This window comes from Elephas maximus, chromosome 20 (genome assembly GCF_024166365.1).
Source record: "Elephas maximus indicus isolate mEleMax1 chromosome 20, mEleMax1 primary haplotype, whole genome shotgun sequence".
In the NCBI taxonomy this organism is placed as follows: domain Eukaryota; kingdom Metazoa; phylum Chordata; class Mammalia; order Proboscidea; family Elephantidae; genus Elephas; species Elephas maximus.
The window spans coordinates 23651370-23671472 of record NC_064838.1 but is presented as its reverse complement, the minus strand read 5'-3'; the positions used below and the strand labels follow the sequence as shown (position 1 = coordinate 23671472).

Sequence of the window (20103 nt, the reverse complement as noted above, 5' to 3'; positions counted from 1 at the left end):
CTACTTTTTTCTGCTTGTCCCACTTCTCTAGCTTTCTTTTTTCTCCTGTCTTGTTTTTTTCTTTTCCTCCCATGTCCCACATTGTTTGAGAATCATTCAATTTTTTTTCCTATATTTTAAGCGTATGTACTCTAGAAATTTTAAGATACACACATCAGTTAGAGAAGTCTAAATTTAATCAATATATGTTGCCTCCTCTGGAATAACAGAAGGACTTCAGAACAATATACTCCCACCACAATTTTTATGATAAGTATACATGTTCTTGGTTATTTGTTTCTTCAGACGTTTGTGTACATTCTGTCCCTAGAATAAAGTATTGGTATCCTACAAAGCCTAACATTTTCCTTGTGTTTCTTCAGTGAGCAGAACTCTAAAAGGAGACATTGCTAAATAGAAGTTTACACAGTTTTATATATAAGAGTTTATTCTGCTAGAATCATGTAACGTTACATACTTCAAGAGCAGAGAAAATCAATGACCAGATATAGAAAGCGGTCATCAGATATTCCATGCACATAGACCACATATGGCAATAAGGAAATAAACTAATCTTGGTGGCAATTATTGATAGAAAAATGTTTTACAGTTTTCCATGATTATTAGTTATGGTCCAACCCAGTGCCATATTAATTATGGTAGATATAACTAATATGTACCAATAACTGGTTCTCCTCTCCTAAGGAAAACTCATATTACCCAAATTATATGCCAATGTGTGACTTTCTTTGGCCGATTAAATATGAGTGAGATTGCCTGTGTTACTTCCCGGTGAAAGCATTTAAGAGCCTGTATACCATTTTTCATGCTTTCTGCCCCAGCCCCTTTGACCAACGTGGCATATGTTTCAGATGGTGCATCTATAGGATAATGATGTCTTCATCAGCCTGATCACCAAGGAGGCTGCATGGGCAGAATGTGCTCTGAAGAGTTGTCAGATCCACATCAAACTGGATAATCAAAATACAGGCTTGTGTTGACACAAGCACTTTGGGATTGTTACTGCAGTACCACTTGGCTCATGCTAATAACGTATTTAACTTAATGCTCATCCTATCAGGGAAAGTAGACGCTATTTCTTCCCATGTTGGAGATAAGATTATTGAGGCACAGAAAAATTTTGTTGCTTCTCAAAGTCACCCACATGTAAGTATCAATATCTGGTGCCGACTCACTTATAAAAAAAATATAAGACACGTATAACCCGCTGCTGCCAAGTCGATTCCAACTCATAGTGACCCTATAGGACAGAGTAGAACCGCTCCATAGGGTTTCCAAAACTTTATGAAAAGTAGATTGTGACATCTTTCTTCTGTGGAGCAGCTAGTGAGTTCAAACCATCATCCTTTTGGTTAGCAGTTGAGCGCTTAACCCACGAGGGCTCCTTAAGACATGTATAAGCTGTCTTATACATGTCTTAATAAATTAATATCACCTTATATCATTAGATCCTAGTATAACTCCTACTCAACACTTAACTAAAACATTTGTAAAATAAAATCTGCGTTGTAATACTTACTGGGAACTATAAATTCTATTTCTTCTGACAAAGCAACTCCCAATTTATTAGCAGCAAAGCAGCGGTATTTCCCTTGAAAGTGAGCTATGTGCCCTTCATTTGGGATCTTGAATGTTCCTGAATTGTTGGATACAATTATCCGGGGGTCAGAGAGATTAAAAGGCTTGTCATCCTTAGTCCACGTGAATCTATAAAATAAAATTTAATTTAATAGTTCAAAAAATCATAATTTTCTTCTTAATTTAAAAGTTTAAACCCCCCCAAAAAACCAAACCCAGCGCCACTGAGTCTATTCCAACTCACAGCGACCCTATAGGACAGAGTAGAACTGTCCCACAGAGTTTCCAAGGAGCGCCTGGTGGATTTTAACTGCCAACCTCTGGTTAGCAGCTGTAGCACTTAACTACTACGCCACCAGGGTTTCCAAAAGTATAAACAAATGCATGCAAATGGCAAAACCAAGACATATTGGTTACTGGAATATAATAGAACATAATGAAATATAACAGAATATAAACAAGACTACCCACAAAATCTGGAAAAGCATGCAAGCCGTAAAAAGCTGTGACAACTGAGAGAATAAAAATTGAAGGTAGGTTTTATTCTGTTCATTTTTCATTTTTTTAAATATTCAATCAGAAAGGTAATGCAAGCCATTTCTGATATTTTGATGGTTGCAATAAATATAAATGTATAATGTTTGTGTGTGTGTATGTGTGTGTAAAGCTCTAACCCAAAATCCAAAAACTCACAAGCAAGTATTATTAAATTTGGTCATATTTCCTACAAGTATTTTCAACATAGTTGTCACACAATTGTGACCACAATGAATATAATTACACCAACTGAGTTGTTCTAGTTATTACGATGGTATTAGAGACAGTTTTTATGGCTGCATTATCTTCATTTACCTGGGTACTATTTAAGTTACTTAACCATTTCAATATTTTTCCTTCTTATGAACAATACTACATATTTATCTTTTGGTACTAGCCCAAATACTACATTAGGTCAATTCCTTAAAAGTAGGATAAATGGACCAATACCATAAGAAGTTTTTTTTTTTTTTTTAATTTGTTTGGAGCTAGTTCAAAAGTTCAAAGGTTAATTTTTTTTAATAATTTTATTTTTTGTTGCTGCTGTTGAGATGTTACACAGCAAAAACATATACCAATTCAAGGTTTCTACATGTACATTTCAGTGACCATGATTACATTCTTCGAGTTGTATAACCATTCTCACTCTCCTTTTCTGAGTTGTTCCTCCTGCATTAACATAAACTCACTGCCTTCTAAGATTCCTATCTAATCTTTCAAGTTGCTATTGTCAGTTTGATGCTATATAAACCCAAACCAAATCCAGTGCCGTCGAGTCGATTCTGACTCACTGTGACCCTATAGGACAGAATAGAGCTGTCCCATAGAGTTTCCAAGGAGCGCCTGGCAGATTCGAACTGCCGACCCTTTGGTTAGAGCAGTAGCACTTAACTACTACGCCACCAGGGTTTCCTGATGCCATATAGATAGATCTTAAAAGGGCACAATGCTCAAGGTAGACGTTCTTTACCAGTTAAGCTAAGCTATTATTTGCTTTTAAGACTGTAGGGGATATTTTCTGTTTAAGGTTTAAAGATTATCTTAGGATGGTAGTTTCAAGGGTTTATCCAGCCTCCATGCCTCTCGCCCTGGTGGTGCAGTGGTTAAAGTGCTCGTGTGCTAACCCACCAGCCATTCTGGGAGAAAGATGTGGCAGTCTGCCTCTGTAAAGATTTACAGCCTTGGAAGCCCTATGGGGCAAGTCGATTTCATTCAACTCACAGCGCTATGAGTTGAAATGGACTCCATGGCAATGGGTTTGGTTTTGAGTTTTATCCAGCCTCCACGGCTCCAGAAAATCTGGAGTCCATGAGAAGTTGAAATTCTGTTCTGCCTTTTCCCCCTTTGGATCAGAATTCTTCTACAGAATCTTCGAACAAAGTGTTCAGTAATTGGAGCAGGGCACCAGCTAGTTCTTCTGGTCTCAGGGCAAAGGAGGCAGTTGTTCATGGAGGTAATTAGCCACACATTCCATTTCCTCCTCCTATTCTTGACTCTCCTTCACATAGGAAGTTTTCTAGAACTTTTTATATATGCTGCAGAATTGTATTCCAGAAAAAAATATACACAAATTCTCACTCCAGGATAAGACAGTGTCAGTCCTTTGGACAGTGCTATTAAAGCCTTTTTTTCAATCTGATATAAAAATAACAATTTCTCAAGTAGATTTTATTCAGCATTTTATATACTAACTATCCATGCAAACTTGGATATATTTCAGGACACCATATTCTTATACTAATCTATCTATTATTCCTCCAACAGGAATAACAAACCTTCAATGGTATACGTATTTTTCTTAGGAATATACCCATCCTCTGCCCCACACCTTCTTTTACTTCACTTTCTATGTTTACATTTTACTGGTTTTACATCTAAAATAATACATGGAGTCTGTTTTTTAAGTTGAAATATGTTTACTAGGATCACAAAGTATTCAGAATTAAACATTCCCACTTGAAAGTATGTTACTTCTTTTCCTTTATCAAAATCTTTTATGATCCCGGGTAGAATTGTATAGTTTTCCCTCCCCATTTGGATCCTACGTAGCTCTTGTTACACAGCTTTTGATGTTGTTGATGTTGCTGTCCCTGTAATTGTTGAGATTGCTGGATTTGTTGTTTCTGCTACGACAAAAGGGTTATTTTCCCCTTATTTTCTAATTATTTTATAACTGCTTTGTCTAGGCATCTAATGAAGATTTTTTAAAATAAGATCTATTTATAATCAGGCACTTAATGAGACCCCTCTTATTTATAAAGCTTGTTTTTGCCCAGTGGATTTTCTTGGGTTTTCAGATAGAATATCAAGTTATATGACTCTAATGATAATATAATTTTAATAGCACTTTCCCAATATTTATTAGCATTATTGTATTTTTTACATAATTATATTGAATATGGCTCTGGAAAAATGATGATAATGGTATTAATAGCAGACTTTGTTTTCTTATTTCTGAATTTATTGGAAATGCTAATAACATTTCACAGTTAAATACAATACTGCACAGGGGCATGATAAATAAATTTCATCATCTCTAATGATAATTGTATGTTAATCTTTTTTGACATGATAATTTTGTTAATATTAACATATACACTAATATCCATCCATATTCATATTGACTGAATACATGCTCCTTCGTCCCATTATAATTCTATTCATATTAACATACACTGATTGAATATATTCTATTTGGTAAAATGTAGGAATAATGATAATTTAACATGTTAATGATTCACTAATAATGATTTTTAGAATATCAAATTGTCATGCGATAGTAATGTTAGTTGCAATACAATTTAATCTATTTTTATTAAATGTCTTCTTAGTAGAGACAAAATGATGAAGTAGATCAAACAAATTGTTGATTCCCATTTTAGAATCATCTGGAACTTTAAAGTCTGGAATTTTCCCCATGGCTTCCTCCCAGCACACATACATTTCTTTCTCCCTTCCAGAACATAGAGGGTACTTGGAAAAAGCTCCCTCAATGATCCTTAGCACCTAGGGTAACAATTTCTTAATTAGTAATATAATATTAGAGAGTAATATCCCATACAAATAGTATGACACTATCTGGAATGAATTCATATTCCTATGATAACTTAAAAAATAAAAATCAGGTAACAATCTAGTCACTAAGATATGTGACAGATTTAGACTTGCAGCAATAAACATATATATAGAATATTGTTTAGAAATGTGTTAAATTTGACTTAATAAGTGTTATCCTTTACTAAATAAAATAAAGGATCTCTGGTGTTTGTCTACCTTGTTTACTTCTAGGGTAAGGAACTGTTGGGTGTTTCTGTTTAGGTTAAGGATTCGTTGACCTATGCTAAGTGTTTAGGAAAAAGCACCTTATTTTATATTAAAAGTAATTGAACTGGCAGAAGAACATTTGTAAAATCACCAAACTTTATTTTTATCGATATAGCTATCATTCACTTGGAAACCGTTAGCTTCAAATATATCTAGGTTTATAGTCCAACAAGGGTATAATGGTAGGAGGAGAAAGTTGTATAAAGGATGGCACACACGTAAATAATTTGGTTCGAAGGAATACTCACTGTGGTGCTGGATTCCCTTTAGCTTCACATTCAATCTGAAAATACTCATCAAAAGGAAAAGCAACTTGCACTTTTGACTGTTTTATAATTGTTGGAGCCTGTTGAACTAAAAATAAAAATAAGCATTTGAAGAATATACTCATCAAAAACTGGGCAAGGTTAATTTTATGATAATAGAAAGACTTTAAAAGTGATTTCTATATTGACAATTAAAAGGATCACTATAAAAATGAAAATCATAGAACAAATCTAACCTTCTCTCTGTAATATGTATTGAATTATAAGAGTACACCTGACTGCATCATTTCATGTTGCCATATAGCTTAGTTTTATTTGAACTCAGAATATAATAATTTTAAAGCAGAAGAAAAAAAAACCTGTATCATCACAACTTAAAATGTCTATTTTCAAAGCATTACCCTTGTGTGCATGCATTTTTACTTACTTCAATCATTTTGAAAGTTCTGATTTGTATTTATAATTTTGAAAGTTCTGATTTGTATTTATAATTTTTCATATTTCTCTATAGCCATTATAATTAACTTTCTGCTTTCTCATTCTTTTTTTCCTATTGATATGCTAGAACTTATCTGATAATCTTTGACTACTAGACATCAGATTGTTTTCAGTTTTGAGCATATGCTTCAGTGGAGACCCTTGAGCATATAGACTTTTCACGTATCGAATTAATTGACTTGTGATAAATTTCCCGGTATAGATACAAATGGTAATGAACCTGGGTAAGTATTACTATCATTTGACAAAGGCATATTTTATACAAACAGTGCATGAGTGCAGTGGTTTCCCCACTGAACACTAGCATAGAGAATGTCAAAATATTTTACTAATTTTGAGGAAGGAAAACGTAACCTCCTTATCCTCTTTATTATGATTTTCATTTATTCCTTTTGATAATAAATGTTTTCCTTGGGCTTGCTTATTATCTGTCATTTCCCATTTATAAATCCTCCTTTCGTTTCTTTTGTCCACTTACTTGTTGGGGGCTTAAGCCCTTTTTTTTTTTTTTTCTTTATAGAAAACCTACTGACAATCATTCATCTAAAGATAAAAGCTAATAGCATAATTTTTTTTTTATGAAAAGATTCTTCATATTCAAACACCCTTTCATCGTAAGATAAGCTTTGTTAGTATTTGCCAAGTTAAATAACCCTGAAACAATCTTTAAAAAAGCTCATGGGTGACTTTGCCTCTCACCAAGTCAGGTAGCTAGATCGTATGTCTATGAAATTGTGATTATAAAATAAATATGTTAATGCTGAAGATATAAACGTTGGTTAAGTTTGAAATAGGACATAGATCATGATGTATGTAAAGATCTACTGCTGACACTCAATTTTTTTTTTTTCAAATTGAGACATTTCTGTTTTAGAACAGTTACTACAACCTCTAGTTAAAGGACAGAATTAAATTCATAAAAAAGTGCAAACTTCATCAGCAGGAGCCTAACTTTGGCAAATATATTTTGAAAAAAGCAATTTGCCAAAGGCACAGAGCTTGATTTAAATGTGTAATATTCTGCAGTGGAATTACAAAGAGAACCCTAAACTCTGTGGCTTTCAGTCAGGCCCTAAACCGCTCTCTCCGTTTTCTCATTTGTAAAATTAAGGATTTGGCCTAGATAAGTTGTTCTCAAAGTGTTTGCCCAAGGACCCTTTACGTTCTTTAAAATCATAGGAAATCCCAACGAGCTTTTGTCATGTCAGTTACTGCTATCAATATTTAAACAAACACACCAGCCTGAGACCAGAAGAACTAGGTGGGTGCTTCGCTACCACCAAGACTGCTCTGACAGGGATTACAAAGAGAGTCCAGGACACAGTGAGAGAAAAACGTAGAACAGAATTCAAATTTACGAGCAAAGACCAGACTTAGCAGTCTGACAGAGAATGGAGGAACCCCCCCAAGACTACGGCCCCCAGACACTCTGCTAACCCAGAACTGAAACTATTCCCAAAGCCCTTTTTTCAAAGATTAGACATGCCTATAAAATGAAAAATAACACACCTGAGGAATGCAGTTCTTATTTCAATCAAAAATGTGAGACCAAAGGGACAACTCCTGTCGTAAAGCAAGATGAGAAGGCAGAAAGGGACAGGAACTGGACGAATGGACAGAGGGAACTCAAGGTGGAAATCAGGAGCGTGCTGGCACATTGTGGGGATTGCAACCAATGTCACAAAACAATATGTGTATAAATTTTTGAATGAGAAATTAACTTGAGCTGTATATTTTCACCAGAAACATAATAAGAACAAACAAAAAATAGTTGCCATGGAATCAATACCAGCTCATGGCAAGCCCTTGTGTGTCCGAGTAGAACTGTGCTCCACAGGGTTTTCAATGGCTAATTTCTTGGAAGATCGCCAGACCTTTCTTCCAAGGTGTTCCTGGGTGGACTTGAGTCTCCAACCTTTGGGTTAGCAGCCAAATGTGTTAACAATTTTTACCACCCAGGGGCTCCCTATCAATATTTACCATATCAGGAATTAAAATTGAGGAGCTGTAAAAAATATTTATTGATTAATTCATTTTAAAATAATGCTCTCACATGTTAAAACAAACAACATTATATAAACACTAAATATAATGAGAAGAATGACATTGTTTTACATTATTGAAAATTTCTTTAATTTCTAGTTTAAGAGGAGATAGCTGGATTTTCGTATCTGCTTCTGTATTCGATCTGTTTCAACAGGTGTCTGTTGAAATATATGAAGAAAATACAGATAAGTAGTTGAAAAAGGGTAAGGTTATTTTATAGTCCCTTCTGATAGGTATGGATAGTCTTCTTGGGTGCAAACCAAAACTCAAAAAGTTGATAGTTTCTTAAACATTCACTGCAATGTGGAATCTGAAACCATATCTATAAATATTTCATATTCTGTTACATTAAAATATTTTAGTCATGGATCTTTTACCCATGCATGATTTTGTAACATCACAAATTGGTCATTTGGAAAAATATTAGTTCACTGAATTAAGAAAATCTTCTAAATACTGACCCATTTCATTCTGTTGTCATTGTTGTTAGGTGCCATCAAGTTGGTTCTGACTCATAGCAACCTATTTACAACAGAACAAAACGCTGCCCAGTCCAGCGCCACCCATTTCATTATACCCAACCCAAAACCAAACCCATTGCCATTGAGTCGATTCCGACACATAGCGACCCTATAGGACAGAGTTGAACTGCCCCATATGGTTTCCAAGGAGCGCCTGGTGGATTCGAACTGCTGACCTCTTGGTTAGCAGCTGTAGCTTTAACCCCTACGCCACCAGGGTTTCCCATTTCATTATAGAATATTAAAAAATCACTTTTGTTAATACCATCACTGAGCTAACCAGAAAAGTCTTAAATGTTGGGAAGCTGTCAAGCTTTCTCATTCTTGTATAAAACACTCAAATTCTGTCACTGACGACATACAGTAAGTCTCCAGGTTATGAACATCTGACTGGCAGACAACTCATACTTGCCCTTTACTGTTATGTAAATTTGCCCTCACAACAAATTCTCCATCACAAGCAGGTTCACTTGCTGCAAGTGCAGCTTTTAAGTCATTGAAAAGGCTTCGAGCCTTTTCTTGCACTAACCCACCCACTGCTGTCAGTGGGTTCCAACTCATAGCAAACCTACAGGACTGAGTAGAACTGCCCCATAGGGTTTCCAAGGCTGTAAGTCTTTACAGAAGCAAACTGCCACATCTTTCTTCCAAGGGGCAGCTGGTGGGTTCAAACCACCAACATTTTAATTAGCAGGCAAGGGTTGTAACTACTCACCACAAGAACTCTGTTCTTGCACTAAAGTAAGGCTAAATAAGAACCGTATGCGCCTGTTCCAACTTACCTACAAATTCAATTTGAAAACACTCTTAGGAATAGACCTTGTTCGTATCTCGGGGACTGCCTGCATATTGTGAGTTGTTTTACTTGAAGTGACAGGCTCACTTGATTCATGTTTGGGAACATGCCTGCCATTTACGCATCTGAGTAACCATAATTTGTCTGTCAGTTCTACTTTCAAGTAAAAATGGTGTTCAGTTTGGGACTCAAATATGCTACAGTCACAGAGTGGAGACCATCATCCTACTTTGTCACATAGCAGATTTATGTGGATTTCCAGACTCATTCCACAAGACGTTAAAGAGAATGCTCTCACGGGTCAAGATTGAATAAAATTAATAATGCTTACTGTCTCACCAAGACAATCTTAAGTTGAAGTGTTTTGATTTTGTTTGTTGTGTTTTTGTATTTGTTTGTTTGTTTTACTATGAGAGTCCACGGCCCTGAAGAGTACACTGAGTACTGGTACCAATGTGGTGCCAATGCAATAATCTGTGCTAGGATACGAGCAGTTTTGCCACTTTTACTTTTATGTCATCAGTCTAAATGCCAACACAGTGAAAAAGAATCAAATGACACCTCACTGTTATGAAAACTGCCTGATCTTGTAGGATGCCTGAATGCATCTCTGGAACCCAAGGAGTCCAGGAGTCATATGTTGAGCCTCGATGGCCAGCCTAGAATGATAACTAAATGCCCTTTCCAATTCTAAAATTCTGTTCACTTTCCTTTTGCTAGTAAGTCTAATAAGTGTGATTTACTAGCTTAGGGGTCTTAGCCCAAGTTCAGTCTTAATTCAGTGGATATTCATAAATATTTTAATAACATCAGAAAGCATCTATATCTTCATTGACATTTACCTGTTACTGATTACCACTATTTCTAAGCAGAGCAGGTCCTGAGCTTATTGAAAATTCATGTCATTTAAATTGTATTACAGTTATAAATGGTGAGGGACAATGCACAATAGCAACAGTCCCTGAGATATCAGCTAGTAACTTGTAAACAACCTGTGTATTAGGCCATTATTCTTTCTTAAATTTGCTAAGGTTGTAAAGTCTCAGCAATAAGTAATTATTCAGGGAACGGAACTAATAACCTTTGGGTGTTTATAAGAATGTATTTTCTACATCATAAATCCTTCTTTCCATAATTAGGCCAATTATAGAGATACCAGACTCGTTGACATTCAAATTGGATACCTGCCTTAGTTGCATTTGCTAGTGAGTGCTCTAGAGGACTGAAATAAATGGATGATATTCAGTTGTTCTGAAAACATGGCATTAATGTTTTATAACAGTTGTTGTCTAAGGACATTACAGCATGAAAATGCCTAAGTAACAGAGACGACCAGAATAAAAATGTGTGCTATGGAAAAATACAAAATTTCACATCCTTCACCACTGATGAACGAAGTGAGAAAAGATGGAAAGCAAATGTATATGCCAGAGAATATAGTCAGGAATCTGAATTAGGAACCCCTGGGGCATCTTTGTTGCTACTGGAGAAATAAAGGAAAATTTTAACTCCTTTTCTACAGACATCACCAAGAATCTTGCTCTTCACTTGGCATTGCATACTCAAACCAAAACACTCCACTGAAGATGCAGTACTTCAGCCTCTTGACCAGGTTGCAACACATAGGCAGGTCAGTGATGAAATTTTATACATAGTTAAAGAAAAAAAAATGGTCATCAAGTCAACTCTAGTTTATAGCGACTCCATGTGTGCCAGGGTAGAACTGCACTCCATAGTTTTCAATTGCTGATTTTTCAGAAGTGGATTGTATTGCCCGGCCCTTCTTCCGAGGCATCCTCTGGGTGAACTTGAACTGACAACCTTTCAGTTAGCAGTGAAGCACTTTAACCATTTGCACTGCCCAAGAACTTCATATTGTGTTTAAGATGACAGATTTAGCTTAATTAAATGAGAATTTAAATACTTGTATTTGCAGGACAGTTAAGCGAAATTCCTTGAGAAGTGGCAATACCGAAACAGAGGCTTGACGATCTATCAAGGATAGTAGAGAAGGGACTCTTACCTTGGGAATGACCTACAAGTTCAGAGCTTCCCAAAGTGTACGATGTAAAATTGCTACATGAAGTAACTTATGCGGGCCCTCAGAAACAGATTAAAAAAAATTGTATTTTACAGTCAGAGAATTATTCCCTTTCCTATTCACATTCAATTTCTCTAAGTCCTTCAGAAAGAAAATTTCAGTTCAATGTTAGCATCTCTAACATTTACTAAACTTTCTGAGGTAAAGACTCTTCGTCTAGAATCTAGATCATCAGCAAAAAGCATTTTCAATGCCAAGATTCGAAGAAACAGCGAATGCTTATTACCTTATAGCTCTCCAAATGATATATGGAATTAAAAAAAAAAAAAAAACCATTGCCATGAGTCCATTCTGACTCATAACGACCCTATAGGACAGAGTAGAATTGCCCCATAGGGTTTCCAAGGAGCAGCTGGTTTGGAAAATTCTGTTGTACAAAGGACACATGTCCTAGAATGTTCACTGACAATGTAGCCATACAATCTTTTATTAAAGAGATTAAGCCTGTGACTTATGTATCTAACCAACCACAACAGAAGAAAACCTATCAGCTTAGATGGAAGGGGACAGAGAGAGAACAAAAGGAAAGAACACTGCCTCTTAGAATTCTACAGGCAAGAAATAGGACAAAAGAGCTACATCTGTTGTCCTCCAAGAAAAGAAAATGACCATCCCTAGAAAAAAGAAATCAGAACTGTTGGAAGGAGCATGAACAGCAGAGTATTCTTGGTTTCAAAGAGTGGGGGCCATGGTCTCCTGGATCTCAAATGGTAGGGCCATAGTCCCCTAGATTTCAAAGAGTTGGATTTTCACCAACTCAGTTCTGGAGTGTGGAGCTGCCATCAAGGTGTGCCAGGGTGATGTGGCTACTGCCCAAACCTGAGGGGGTGGGGCAGCCATGCCCAAGAAGCAGAAGAATGGGGCTTGCCAGGGCCTAGAGGGTGGGATAGCCACTCAGATGGACTAGGAGAATTTGGCTACCCAAAGCTAAGAGAGCAGAGTTGCCAAACCAGTGGACCTGGAAGGCAGAGCTGAAGTACAAGGGGCCTCCATCCAGAATCCAGAGGATGTGGCCAATGCCCAGAATCTGGAGGGCAGGGCCATTGACTAGATGGTCTCAGAGAACAGAGAACTGTTTTTAAGACTTGAGACGTAATGTAAATTGTTCTACTGGGTTTTGAACTTGCTTGATGCTTATCCCTTCTTTCGCTCCAATTTTCCCATTTGTAATGGAAATTTCTACCTTGTACCTGTTCCATAATTGTGCTTTGGAAACAGATCACTTGCAATCTAAACTTCACAGGTTCAAAGATTAAGAGGAATTATGCCACGGGATGGACTATGCTAAAGTCTCACCCATATCTGATTTAGATGACTCAGAAGATGAGATTTTGGACTTGGAGCAGATTTAGGACTTTTGGGATGATGTGATGGGGTAAATGTGTTTTGCATGTGGGAAGAACATGAAATTGGGGGACCAAAGGGTGGAATGTAATGAATTAAATTGTGGCCCCCAACCTCTATGCCTGTGGTTATAATTCCATTTGGGAATGGGGTTGTCTTTATTCTGTTAATGAGGCAGGATTTGTGTAAGCTGTATCTTTAGTCAATCTCTTTTGAGATATAAAGGAGATTAAACAAGGAAGCATTGAGCAGGAAGAGATGGGGAAAGAGAGATGTCAAGTTACATGAAAATCACCCAAGAGCAGAAGCTCAGAAGAGACAAGGACGTTCCTCCAGAGGCACCAGAGAGTGTAAGCCTTCCCCTAGAGCTGGCGTTCTGAGTTTCGACTTCTAGCCTCCTAACCTATGAGAAAATAAATTTCTCTTTGTTGAAGTCATCCACTTGTGGTATTTCTGTTATAGCAGCACTAGACTACTAAGGCATAGACAATTTTAGACTTATAACAAAATACCACCTCATTTATAGGTTATGTTTCCTGTCATGTGATAAGTTTGAATTCGGATGCAGATTAGAGCATTTAAACTTATCATTTGAGTGGGATGAAACAAACACTGTAAATTGAGACCTTGTCATATGTAGATATATGGATGTAGAGATATAGATAGATATACACATTATACATGTGTATGTGTATGTATATGTATATATATGGCTTACAAAATGCAAGAGGAGCATCACAGGCAACAAACCTGAGCTGCAAAATAAAAAACAAAACAGTAACTGCCAAATATAAGTCATCCAAAAAATGAAAAATGCAAGATTGACTTCTGACAACAATTTGCTAGAAAATCTACAGGAAAATGTTATAAGAGTCATATCCTCAATTTACAAGTACTCAAAAACCAAAATGCAAATATGAAATTTCATGAATAGTTACTAAAGGCTGTAACATTACCTGAGAGTGGTATTTCAATCGCTGTTGAGAATTTTAACAGGAAAAAAATTAGAGATATGATTAATCCTCTTCCACTTAACAGCATCTTCATTGCTCTTCAGGAAGGAGATAACACAGAAAGAACTAGTTTTGGTATACAGCTAAGGATAATGTGGTTAACCCGGAAACCTAAAAACAAAACAAAACAAACAGAATAGTGTATTAGATATACTCTAGAGCATCAACGTAGAAATCAAATACATTTTCCTGTTTGGCAATATTTTTTCTCTTTACGAAACTGTTCTCTAATGTTGTAGTTAGGTATCATCGAGTTGGTTCCATCTCATAGTGACCCTGTGTACAACAGAATGAAACACTGCCCTGTCCTGCACCATCCTCACAAACATTGCTTTGTTTGAGCCCATTGATGCAGCCACTGTGTTGATCACTGTCTCGTTGAGGGTCTTCCTCTTTTTTGCTGACTCTGCTTTACCAAGCATGATGTTCTTCTCCAGGGATTGGTCCCACCTGACGACATGTTCAAAGTATGTGAGGTGAAGTTTCACCATCCTTGCTTCTAAGGGGCATTATGGCTATACTTTTAAAACTGACTTATTTGTTCTTCTGGCAGTTCATGATATATTCAATATTCTTCACCAACACCATAATTCAAAGGCATCAACTTATCTTCTGTCTTCCTTACTCACTGTTCAGCTTTCTCATACATATGAGGCAATTGAAAATACCATGGCTTGGGTAAGGAGCACCTTAGTCCTCAAAGTGACATCTTTGCTTTTGAATACTTTACAGAGGTCTTTTGTAGCAGATCTGCCCAATGTACCATGTTGTTTGATTTCTTGACCGCAGCTTCCACGGGTGTTGACTGTGGATCCAAGTAAAATGGATCTAATAACTAGAGTTAGTAAAATGTTCTCTAATAACTCCGTATAAATATAATTAGTTGTCTCTCATTGTGTTTAAAATAAGGGACATTAACTATATGCTTTATTATAAACCAGAAACAATTCCAATGAATCATATTTTTAAGCCACAGAAATTTTTACCTGGAAGGCACTTTAGTATACTGCAGTGAGTGTAAGTGGCTGCGAGAATAACTTCAGCTAATTTCATTCAAAAAAAGTGACTCTTTCACATTAAGTCTTTATATCAGGCTTCTCTTTTTGAGTCAATATTTAAGATCACAAAAAGAAATCTTTGATTTTTCTGGTGAAATTACTTTTTGTCTTCAAACGTATCACACTAATAGAACTGGATAGTTCTAGTAAGTTATAAAGAAGAGAAAAAACAAAAACAAATGGAGAAGGGCCAGGAGTCTCAACTAAAATTCACAGATGTGAGTTTGGTACAAGGAGTTAATAATGGTGTCTGTTACCTTCCATATAAACAGAATGTTCATCACTCCAAAATCTACCGAATAGATTGAGGATTAAAATTTCAATTTTCCTTTTCCCTCTCTTTACCATTTAATTTTTTTTTCTGGAACATTGTGAAAACAAAATTAGGTGTGAAACATCTAATCATTGTTTATAATATACTCTTGCAAATGATAACACAACAATTTGCTCCAAAATGTAATATCAGTTTTTCATGTATGTGATTTTTCTTTTCCCTGAAACCTATTACTCTATTCATTTTGAACTGGTAAATAATAATAATAATGTAGATATAGACAGATAGGCTATTTATATTTAATTCCAAGTATTTTGGCTTTTAAAATTTTATCTCCAGTTGCATCTTAATAGGTTAAGGACCAAGATCTTCCATGCATGTGTACAAAAAAAGAAAAAACAAACCAGTTGTCATTGAGTCAATTCCAACTCATAGCAACCCTATAGGACAGAGTAGGATTGCTCTGTAGGGTTTCCAAATCTGTAATCTTTACAGAAGCAGACTGCCACATCTCTTTCCTGCAGAGACAGTTTGTGGGTTAGAAACAATGGTTAGCAGTTGAGTGCTTAACCACTGCACCACCAGGGATCCTTGTGTACAAGTAGGTCAAATTTAAATTAGTAACTATCCTGCTCTTTTGTTTTATGCGCTTGAAGGGTCTGAATAGAGAGTAATTCCATTTATATTCTGGTTTGAGAAAAGTTATATTGATCATAAGGGAAAAAACTCCACCATCACCTGAAAAAAGCTGTTAATTATTTCTTCTTGAATTACAGTAACAACATTATTTACATCCTCTTATCTCAATTAATCTATCTCTAAAATGAGAATAGGAAAAAAAAATCTTTGTGCAGTTTAGAATAGTTCCTAAAATGATATATTACTTGCATTGATAATCAAAGATATTTTCAAATGTATGACTATACTAACTAACCTTCAGTTTCCTGATAAAAAGAGTTATAGTCACTCCTCATTATAAGCAGATTCCATAATTGTGAATTTATCTGCTCCCTAAAATTTATTTGTAAAGTGAAAATCAATACCACAGCACTTTTGTGGTCATCTGCTCACATTCACAGCGTGGCAAAAAATAGCAGTTACCAACATACACAATTCCAGCTGAGGCTGAACAAGGCAACCGTCTGCCTCTGGCTTTAGCTCTCCTGCTGTACACAAGTGTCCTTTTGGAAGTTTATTTAGTGCCATGGTTTCCATGTTTTTCTGCTCTTTGTTGGTGATTTTCTGATTAAGATGGTCCTTAAGTCTAGTGCTAAAGTACTGTCTAGTGTTTTTATAAGCACAAGAACGCCGTGATGCGCCTTACAAGAAAAAATACATGTGTTAGATAAGCTTGGTTGAGGTATGAGTTATAGTGCTATTGGTCATGAGTTCAATGTCAATGAATCAACAATGTGTATTAAATAAGGTGTCTTTCCTCTTTTATGGCATTGACACATTCGAATTGTGGTATTGGGAAGAATATTGAATATCATGGATGGCCAGAAGAACAAACAAATTAGTCTTGGAAGAAGTATAGCCAGAATGTTCCTTAGAAGTGAGGACAGCAAGACGTCAACTGGCTTACTTTGAACGTGTCATCAGGGAACTAATCTTTGGAGAAGGACATCATGCTTGGTAAAGTAGATGGTTAGCAAAAAAGAGGAAGACCCTCAATGAGCTAGATTGACACAGTGGCCGCAACAATGGGCTCAAACATAGCAATAATTGAGATGATGTCACAGAACTGGACAATATCTCCTGTTATGCATAGGTCGTTATGAGTCAAGTCGACTCCATGGCGCCTAACGACAACAACAGCAACAAAAAACTGTTGCCTTCGAGTCAATTCCAATTTGTAGCGATCCTACAACAAAAAGTGTCCTTAAACAGAAACACACTAAAACAAGGTTATATATTGATTGGTTAGCAAAAATGTGGCCAGAGGCTCATAGGAACCTTACCCTGTGTTTGCAATGGTTCAGTATTCACTAATCCAGTGTTTGAGGGGACTTTATAGGCCATAACTACTGAGAATAGTGAGAATACTGAGAATAGTGAGAATCAGCAACTACAACAACAAACATATGGGAAAAAATTGCTTTAATTATGAAAAGCAAGACACTCCCTAAACTAGATAAACTAAGTTCTACCTATCTGTACAAATTTAGGAGACATCGAGCCAGGCAGCCATCTCTTAGATGAAAAGTCTGAAGAAAAGATTAATGCCTGTACTTTGAATTTTTTGTTTCCTTCCCTCTTCTGAAACAGTTTGATAATAGTCATCTAAATTCATTATTTATACATATAGATAATTCTTTACTTGCAATCTAGTACATACTATTCTGTTCCATTAATATTCAATGTCCATTGATTTAAGGGCTTCTCGTGTATTTCTTTAATAGCTGCCCTCTATTTGTAAGGAGCAAGCGTTTCAAAACCATGATGCTATTAGGAAACCATATTTCCAGGTTAAATACCATATATCTTTCCACCCTGAAATAGGGAATAAAAATACTAGACAGCCAAATACGTAAGAACAGACTCAATTTCAATTCATCTCCTGATTTAGGCAAGCAAGTTCAGTAGTCTCTAATTGCTATAGTAAAATCGCTTGGAGATAATAATTGTTCGATAGTGATGATCTGATTTTTCAAATTTTAATAGTTCAAGTACATAGCCTTGATCCAAGAAATTCTTTCATAAAAAGATGGCGCAATGAACCACTGGCTTAAAATAAGACTATATATTAAAAGACATAACAAACACTGACGACACCTTCAGTTTCCAGATTGTGGGTAACGGTTAATTCCACATCTGACCTTATCTCCTACAGGGATTAGCTTCAATTTACCTGAGACTTATGTGTTCAGAGGCTCTTACATAAGAGTCATTGGAAATTCAAATGTAACCCCGGGGAAGCAGACCGCCATTAAGTCATGACGATAGCCCTGAAATAGCTTTCAGCTTGGAAAATGGAAAGTCGGTAATAATTCCCTTGTCAGAATGCAAAAAGACCATAACGTTTGGTAATTCTGTTTTTCAACAGTAAGATCATATAATTAACACTTCCTGACCTGCCTCTGTTTCTTCAGCATGAACAGTTCCATGAGGATTAAGAACACACTGGTTTACAGACAGAAGCAGAAACATGGACAGGCATGCATATCACATGCGGCTGCTTATAGTTCAATAATATAAAAATAAAGCCCTTTGTTCTCCAAAACACAGTGGCCTATAGTATACACTCATCAATACCACAAGTAACTTCATAACCCCTCTGATGGTCTCAAAATAGCTTCACAGTGGCAAAGCTAGAAACAACTTACTCTCTTCTTAACTCAAGTTAGTTTTCTCTTTCGAAATGGAAAAGTGAGTTGGCCCAGCCTTTGTCCATTCAACCTGGTCTTGAGGCTTGCAAAAAAAAAAAAAATAGTTGACATTGAGTTGATTCTGACTCATGGCTTCCCCGTGAGGGTCAAAGTAGAACTGTGCTCCGTAGAGTTTCTGATGGCTGAGTTTTCAGAAGTAAATGGCCAGGCCTTTCTTCTGAAAGCCTCTGGGTGAACTTGAACCTTCAGTCAGCAGGTGTGCACACTAGCCATTTGCACCATCCAGGGACTCCTAAAGCTCCCAAGATCTTATATAAAGGCAAAGTTATTGTGACCTGCTGAACAGCCAACAGAAGGGAGTGAGGTGTAGTGAATAAGATCATGGAGACCTGACTCAGGAAATCTACGTTCAAAACCATTAGCTATATGGCCTTGGGCAGTTTATACAAAGTCTTACTCATCTCTACAAATCAGCCTAATAGTTTCTGCCTTACAGCACACTTATGAGAGTTTAATGAGTGTAATGTAGGCTTGCTGTTTTTAGGTGCCTTTGAGTCAGTTCTGACTCATAGTGACCCTTTGTACAACAGAAAGAAACACTGCCCGGCCTGGCAGTAAATTCTCACTTTGCACAATTACGTTTGAGCCCATTGTTGCAGCAACTGTGTTAATCCATCTTGTTGAGGGTCTTCCTCTTTATTGCTGTCCTACTTTACCAAGCCTGATGTCCTTCTCCAGGGACTGGTCCGTCTTAATAATATGTACAAAGTACGTGAGATGAAGTCTTGCCATCCTCACTTGTACGGAGCATTCTGGCTGTACTTCTTTCAAGACAGATGTGTTCATTCTGGCAGTCCATGCTATATTCCACATTCTTTGCCGACACCGTAATTCAAAGGCATCAATTCTTCTTCAGTCTTCCTTATTCATTGTCCAACTTTTGCAATGCACATGAGGCGACTGAAAATATCATATAGGTTTAGCATAGAATAATAAATGACATTTACTAATAGTTGTAATGATAATGATGCTGATTGTTTTGTTAGTGGTAATAATGAGACGTAGATTTGAACTGCCGACCTCTTGGTTTGAAGCCATAGTTCTTAACCACTTTGCCACCGGGGCTCCATTAATAATATTCTGATCCAGAAGCAATGGTTAACTTATATGGCTTCTATTACAGTTACAAAATCCTAATGACTTAAAAAATAAAAGTGTCTTCATTGAAGTATTTAGTGGTCAAATGATGTTAATTAATTCGAAGTTCTCTTCAAAAGGAAAGAAAAAAGTAGAACGGAGTGATTGCAAAGACATTTTCAATTTTTCTCCCTTTCCCCCTTGAATCCATAACCTTTGCAAAATGATAGCTCCTCCCATCATGAATGTACTTCCTCAGTTCTTGAGTTTGTCAGACCTTA

At 36.4% G+C, this 20103-nt stretch overlaps 1 protein-coding gene across 7 annotated transcripts in view; it reads right to left on the bottom strand.

The window, feature by feature from the left end:
* The window catches only part of CHL1 (cell adhesion molecule L1 like), a 232568-nt gene that overhangs the window by 90391 nt on the left and 122074 nt on the right, over positions 1–20103 (bottom strand). For all 7 annotated transcript variants that reach the window (XM_049862001.1, XM_049862007.1, XM_049862008.1 and 4 more), the window contains 3 exons: positions 13968–14135; positions 5688–5793; positions 1520–1707 (listed from right to left, as the gene is read on the bottom strand). In XM_049862001.1, coding sequence (XP_049717958.1) covers positions 1520–1707; positions 5688–5793; positions 13968–14058 — 385 coding nt within the window. In that variant the 5' untranslated portion in view covers positions 14059–14135. The remainder of the gene's footprint in view (positions 1–1519; positions 1708–5687; positions 5794–13967; positions 14136–20103) is intronic.